Below are 7,276 nucleotides of genomic sequence, written 5' to 3'. Positions count from 1 at the left end.
CGCTAATGAGAGGACAAGCGACGATGACGTCACGTGAAAACTATCTATTGCATCCCCTGCAACGAGATCATTCTCGATCGTAACCATCCTGTTGTGTTGTTTGGTAGCCCAGACAAGCGCAATCAAAGCCTTTTAAACGCTTCTTTCGAGATGATCTAGTGAGAAAGCACTCATTATACGAAATTATACCAATATCTTCTCTCCCCTCACTCAAAATTATTGAAACTTGAAAGAAGTGCGCATGTTCTGCCGGATGACCGAGATTTACCGACATCATTTGTCAATAAAAACCGAAAATTCCGGTCGGAAATTCGAATGGTACAGCTCATTTCACCGGAAAGTTTCAGAAAAAGATGGAAATCCTCAGACGTATTCCTCTTTTCCCGTTCCAACCGAAATAACCGGAAAATTCCTCTACCATTGTAAACTCCCACTCGACCCGGTTCACTTCAGCCTCTTTTCCCTCCTTTCGACACTGCAGATGGGGCCACCATTTTGATTTGTTATTGTTTTGTACAAGCCGTGACAGACTCGGGCCTGGCAAAACTCCACACCGGGAGAATCCTGTACCATTTCGTGCGTTCCATTCCAACCGGATTTTCCGCGCAAATGGTAAATGCTCCCGGTATTGGCAGCGACCTGGGGCTGGTTCCTGAAAGGTGTAATAACTCTATTCCAGGGATAAATGTGCCTTATTCCATGAATACCTATATTTCCGGAATAAATTCTGTTCTGTTAGAATAGCACATTTATCCCCGGAATAACTGTTATACTTATTCCTCCTTCCAGGAACCGGCCCCAGAGCCTTTCGTTTCGCCGACCACGTCACCAAAACAAACTGAGGGCTCTGGGGACGAGAATGGCTATTTACCATCTCTTTTCGCCCCACATTACGCACGCTCAGAATAATAATAAGAAATTCTTAAATGTACAGAAAATCACACCTCGTAGACTTTTCCAACTTCGTAGGCAGTGAATACGATGGGTGATGGTGAGGCAATAAAGACTTCAACAGGATCATCACGGGGGCTGAAAAAATGCAAAACAATTGAGACCTTTGAAGTAATGCACCTATCAATGTTAAGCCCCAGGGTGGGGGGCTCGGGCATTGGGTGGGGATTTTGACATTTTCATTTAAAGTAATTCAAATTCCCCACCCCTGGGACAAAATAAATGGTCAAAATGTCCACCCGCCGGCAAGTGAAGGTGGTAAAATGTCCCATTTGTACGATCAAAATCGCCAGCCTGGGACGTCACATACCTGTGACGACAGACCTCACGATCAAACTCCCATGGTTAGCCCGACACCCACCTCCCTGGGAATTAACATTGATAGGTGCAAAATATTTAGAATAATTACTTTTATGTCCTTACAAAGAGTTTAATGAGACTTTCATTAAGTGGAAACTGTTAAATGGCAATAAAATGATCTGTTGTGATTAAAGCACTTAACAAATATATAATTTTTACCAGTAGTTTTCTGTTTACTCCTAACAAGTCAAAGGTTTGAAAGGACAGGTGCAGTCAGTGTTGGATCTAGGAATAGTTTAAGGGGCATGAATTGAAAGAATCGAAATATATACTCTGACAAAAGTCCAGATAGTTTAGGCTACCATTTTGTTTATGTTTTGCATTCATAAAAATGTTCATGTCAGGTAAACAGTCTCTGTTCCAGTAAAAATAAAAATACACTAAAAAGCAGATAAACTTGAGAAAAAAAAGGAGCCAAAATGAGGGGGGGGGGGGGAGTGGGGGGAGGGTGACTAGCCACTCTATTCACCACCTCCCCTGGATCCACCCCTGGCAGTACATAAAAGACAATTTGAACCGTGAGGAACATGGGAGCTGTTTACAATACAATCCGGTCCATCCATTTTAAAGTTACTGCTAAACATGACTTTAAACATGATTGGCAAAAAGCTTAGGCATTGATTAACAATTGAACTTCAGAGTACTCACGTAAATTATGAAAAGCATATAAACTCACTTGTTTTCTTTCTCTATATCTAATTTCTTTTTCTTTTTCTCCTTGTTTGATTTAGTCAGCCCGGACTTCAAGGGAGGCACAAGTCGTGGATTCCTTTTGTATTATGCTTTGTTCTGTAATCTCTTCAGATCATCTCGTTCCACTTGCCGCTGTTCTGGTTTCATAGACTCTTTCCAAACTGAGGACTTGGTGATTCTGCTCTTAGCCTTAGGAGGCAAGAAAGATAATTAGATTTTCCCTTCTGTAGTTCTGCATGTAAAGGTAATTAAGGTAATAATTAGTTGCACACAAGCTATTGTGGTTCATACAGCTGACAGAAGCTTATCCTAGTTTTTTGTTGCAGAAAGTGACAAAGAGTATAATTGCTACTCCTCCCTGGACAGGAAGCTAGTCCCTTTCAGGGTTTATCCCCAGCAGTACCTACAGTATGTTACTGGTATTTGTATACACCTGGGTCGAGAGAAACAGTGTGGAGCAACGTTTCTTGTCTAAGAAAACAACACAGTGACTGAGCCAGGCCTCAAACCAGGCGTCAGAAGTCCAAAGCCCTGAACATTACACCACTTAATTTTAGTGCACATGACTAAAAACTGAATAAGCAATCTCTGAATATTAGAAGTAACAATTAAGTTCTGATCAGAGAATCACAAAAACCTAGTAGTACATACATGTATCTGCAATTGACCAATTGAGTTTAAGGGCCACATTATGAGTTATGGCCTGTGCTTTCTCACATTCAATTTATGGCCTTACAGCACTTTGACTGATCAACTGTAAATGAACTTCAGATGTAAGTATAGCTTACACTTGGGGGTGGTGACATGTCCAGTCCTTTCTCTCTTCTCTTGTCATTTGCCTGGGTAGGAGGGAGTGATGCCCAAGGCCAGGTGGAAGTGGATATGGCTGCATCATCGAGATAGTCTGTCAATGGAGGTGTCTTTCTGTATCTCTGTTGGGAAGATGTTGTGGGTCTGGCATAACTGGGAATTTCATCAGCTGCAATTATTAGATGCAAAATTAAAACAACAATTATTGACCACATGAACATGACTGTTCAGAGACTTGCAACAGTTTCTTGTGCAAACGTTTGCTGTGGCTTGAATGCATTTAAATGCAATCTAATTAATGTAGTTTGCTACTAGTGTGCAGGCAAATTTATCAGTTCTCCTTTTGAGCATGGCCTCTTGATGTCCAGAGATGCACGCAATTAGATGTAGGATGATTTTGACAAGTGTCACAAAGTGTCCTCTTTCTGTTCTCCTCAAAGTGACCTCTTTAAATCCAGTTCTACTTCAGAAACAGCTGGATTTACCATTGACACTGAAATAACACTAGCCCTTACACACACCATACTTCTAGAAATAGATAGCAAATGCCTACATTGAAAAAAACCCTTCGTGTTGGATGTCATAATTGGCCGTGCATCTCATTACATCCATTCCTGGATCCAAGTGGTGTGACAGGTAAAGTGAGCATTATTTAAATTATAAAGCATGTTGCTTTCTTCCCGACACTTCACTCTTCACTACCCGGGGAAGGGGGGCACTCCCATATAAAAAGGGGAGGGATGCTCGTCAGATATTTTAAATTATTAAATTCTCAACCTCGGATAATGCATTTTCGCGTCCTCTGATTGGTTCACTCAATCTCGGTTATCAGCTCATATACCTTGGTTTGATCTTATATGGTAAATGATTGCGTTAAGCGTTGCTAAACTAAAAATGTTTTTGCCGGAATGTGAAATTATTCTATGAATAAAGCCAAAAAGGAGAAAAAAAACTTTTTTTGTGGAAAGTTTGGATCAATTCTGACGTTTAGAAGTATGCGAAAAGCAAGAAATGTTTTTGTGATGAGCCTGCGTCTGTCTGACGACAAGGTATTACACAACATCGCATCAGTTCTCATCAATTTTTTACGATTTTGCTCGGATTTGCTCGCTTTTTTCGCTCGTATTTCGTACTTCCCAATTTTTGGAGTTAAAGGAATTTAATGAAACAAGTACTCCATTCGCGCTTGTTGGATATGAGACTGGTTATAGCCAACTCGGCGCTACGCGCCTCATTGGCTATTTACCATCTCATATCCAACGCGTGCTTATGGAATAATTGTTAATTATACCCCTAAAGGAGACCAATTTGAGCGTGGCCCAAGCTTTTAATGACCCCTAAAAGAGACCATATTAAAACACAGATAAATGAAAAATCTCTTAATGATGGCAAAGACATTATCATTTAATACTTTCACCAAAGGGGAAAAAACAGAAAAGTGAAAAAAATACACTCTTATCCAGGTGATCTGGTGACGTAATTTGGAGGACTGTGAAGAAAAATTTTAACGCCGTATCCCACAACCGCGCATGGCCTTAGGTGTTGTTTTCCAAACTCCCTGCAGTATTGCCATCGCCAAAACTCGACAGATCATTACGTGTCTACCACATTCCTGTTACTGAATGAACATTCAAGTACACCCGACAAGATATAACTTCGCTTCTGCCATGTTGAATTCGAAAATAAGGCCGCGCGGTTGTGGGATACGGCATTAAAATTTTTCTCCCCAGTCCTCCGAATTACGTCACCAGATCACCTGGATATTTGTTCGCACGCAACCCTAAAGGAAACTTTCATGGCTACATATGATTGCGTTAAGGCTAGAACACCTTAAGTGAGACCAAAATCCGAAATTTACACCCGTAAGTGAGATGACGAGCATCCCAACTCTTTTTATATGGGAGTCCTCCCCCCCCCTCCCCCCGGGCACCACTGTCACAGTGTCACAGTGTCACAGTGGTCTGTCCTCTGCCTATAGGCAATTTTCGAAAATATCAAATATTCAGCTTGATAGTGAGGCAGTGAGGACAAAAACAATAGAAACACCTTGAATGTGAAAAATATTTGAATATCATCCACTTTCCTTTGTCTTTGTCCTCAGAACCTCTCTTACAAGCTGAATTTTAATGTATCGAAAAACGCCTATTGTAGGAACTTTTGGCTTGGCAACCAGGATTTTTCACTTACCACAGCAGTCTTTTGACTCTGTCTTGCTGAGAGTTGGCAGCCAATAATGAAAGCGTTTTGTGTGTCTTTGGCAGCCACCTCTACATACACAGATTTTTGCCTTATAAATGCACTACCCAACAACAAACTGACCTTGTGGTGCTTTTGATGATGAAGCCTCCTCTAATGAAAAATCATCTGGTACAATGAGATTAAAGCGCCGTAACAACTGAGTGACAAGACAGTTTCTGAGGTTGGACTAGGCTAAATATATAAATGAATATGAATATATTAATGAACCAAAATAATGATACTCCTAGACTAAGGTAGTCAGGGTGATATTAGGTGTCCTGGGATTGTTTTGCTCCGGACTTTGTAGGTGGTTTTTGGGTCATTCTGTAAAATCCACTTGGGTTCCTTTCAGTTTGCTTTTGGGTGGGTCAGGTTGTCTTAGTAATTGCTGACAATGCTTTACCTGGTGGTAAGCCCAGTTCATGGTAATTTTCACATCCTTTTGACATTCTTTGAAGTTCCCTTTCATCAGCAGCCATTGCTGCAGCCTGTGCTTGCATAATGTGGGCCTCCAGCATGTCAGACTCTCTATGCCGACGATCACGTTCCTCTTGAATCTATACAATAAGAATTAGAGAAGTAATGATAACACAGCCTAAGTTGCCATCACGATGGCACTCTAAGCGGAGGGTTCAGTTTGTTTGCAGGCCTTGGTTGTATTGTTAAATTCACCCTCAAACAAACTGTTAAGCCAGGTTAAACTTAAGAAACTAGGAAACATTATTGTGGAAACAATCTTTTAGGGGTACAGTTTTTTATGAAGGTTACTAAAGCCATTTCCAAGGGGATAAGGATCTTGTGAGGGGAAGAAGACAACCGGGATAAATTACTGCAAAGGGGGTTATGTTGTTGGCAATTTTATATTAAGCTTATGTTTTTCCGAGAAGGTAAATTATGTTTATGGCATCATTCACCCGGTATGTGTGAAGATTTTAAATTTGGAATGGCCCCTTTCCACACAATAAATTACATTTTGCCAATACAAGATGTGCCTAACTGTGCAAATCGACGTTTTATGCAACTTAGTCAAAACGAAACGTACATACAAACACCCCTGTACTGATCATGACAACAAGTTGTACATTTCACCGAATGAATTATTTCCTGCGTCTCAAGAAATTGTTAATATTAAAAATTGAATTGTATGTCATCGATTTATTTTCCAAGAGATGCTCACCTTTCTTAATTGCTCCACGTACTTATCATGGTACCCTGAATCTCCACTCTTGGAAATGGCCAGATTTTTTATGGTGTTTCCTGAGAGGACATCGCGAGGGAAAACCTCCCTGAACACGCTCGCAAGTAGATGAGTTACATCTTGTGAACGGCCAGACGAAGGTCGCTGTAAGTGCATAGGGGGTTCTACTTCCATTTCCTTTGTGTGTGCCATTGAAAAAAGCGATGCCAAAAAGTTTTCAGCGAGAATCTTACTGTACCGCCATTTTGATTCTGTTGTCATGGAAATCTAGAAGCAGCTTTGACCAACCATGTAAATGTACCGCGGGCTCAAATAGAAGGTAGACGCTCTATGAGATCCTTTGAGCGTACACTAGGTTGCCTGTGATAAACCTGTGATACGTGTAACTCAAGAACAGAAGGGACTGGGTTGGGTGGTATTGAACTGCAGCGTACCCTGGGTGCCAGAGATTTTTCTAGCGCGGTTTCCGGTTTTCAGTCAAGTCTTTATAGTGACCCGCGCGAAAAGTTCCCACCGCACGCGAGAAAAACCTCGCGGATGATAGTGATAGTGCCACCATGATAGTGCCACCCACCGCACGCGAGAAAAACCTCTGGTGCCCAGGGTAACTGCAGCGTTCCAGGCAATTTTTTCAAGTCTAGGGTCATTAAGACCATTTAAGGGGTCACCCAGAAGTCGTGCCAGCAGAGATCCTTTGGCTCAGACGTTGATACGACGAACAGATATTTTTCTGAGGTTAAAAACTAGCTGGCTACACGCCTATTAATCATTTGTCAGAAAGAAAAAATTCCTGTCATCTTTTGAAAAAATAGGCACGCATTGCGTACGTGTGGTAGCGCAGTAACACAGCTCTTTATTCCATATTGTCAACTGAGCGGCGTTTTGTCTTCTAGGGCCCGGTTGTTGGAAAGCCGATTAACTTAATCCAGGATAAGCGTTAACTTTTGTTTCATGTTTTCCATCTTTTGGTGAAAGTTTCGTTTGCTTCCTTTTGTTTTTCCAAGATTGACTTCTAAAGTTTTGCCG

At 41.3% G+C, this 7,276-nt stretch overlaps 1 protein-coding gene across 1 annotated transcript in view; it reads right to left on the bottom strand.

Annotated features, from left to right (window-relative positions):
- The window catches only part of LOC138046313 (deleted in lung and esophageal cancer protein 1-like), a 43,669-nt gene extending 37,187 nt beyond the window's left edge, over positions 1-6,482 (bottom strand). Inside the window, 6 exon segments of the mRNA XM_068892979.1 lie at positions 945-1,029; positions 1,988-2,193; positions 2,793-2,983; positions 5,134-5,244; positions 5,456-5,609; positions 6,230-6,482. Of these exon segments, the coding sequence (XP_068749080.1) occupies positions 945-1,029; positions 1,988-2,193; positions 2,793-2,983; positions 5,134-5,244; positions 5,456-5,609; positions 6,230-6,442 (960 nt within the window). The 5' untranslated portion in view covers positions 6,443-6,482.
- Positions 6,483-7,276: the final 794 nt, after the last annotated feature.

Source organism: Montipora capricornis, chromosome 1 (assembly GCF_036669925.1).
Source record: "Montipora capricornis isolate CH-2021 chromosome 1, ASM3666992v2, whole genome shotgun sequence".
NCBI lineage: Eukaryota > Metazoa > Cnidaria > Anthozoa > Scleractinia > Acroporidae > Montipora > Montipora capricornis.
Note: the sequence above shows the minus strand (reverse complement) of the source record. Positions and strands in the feature narration are given on the sequence as shown.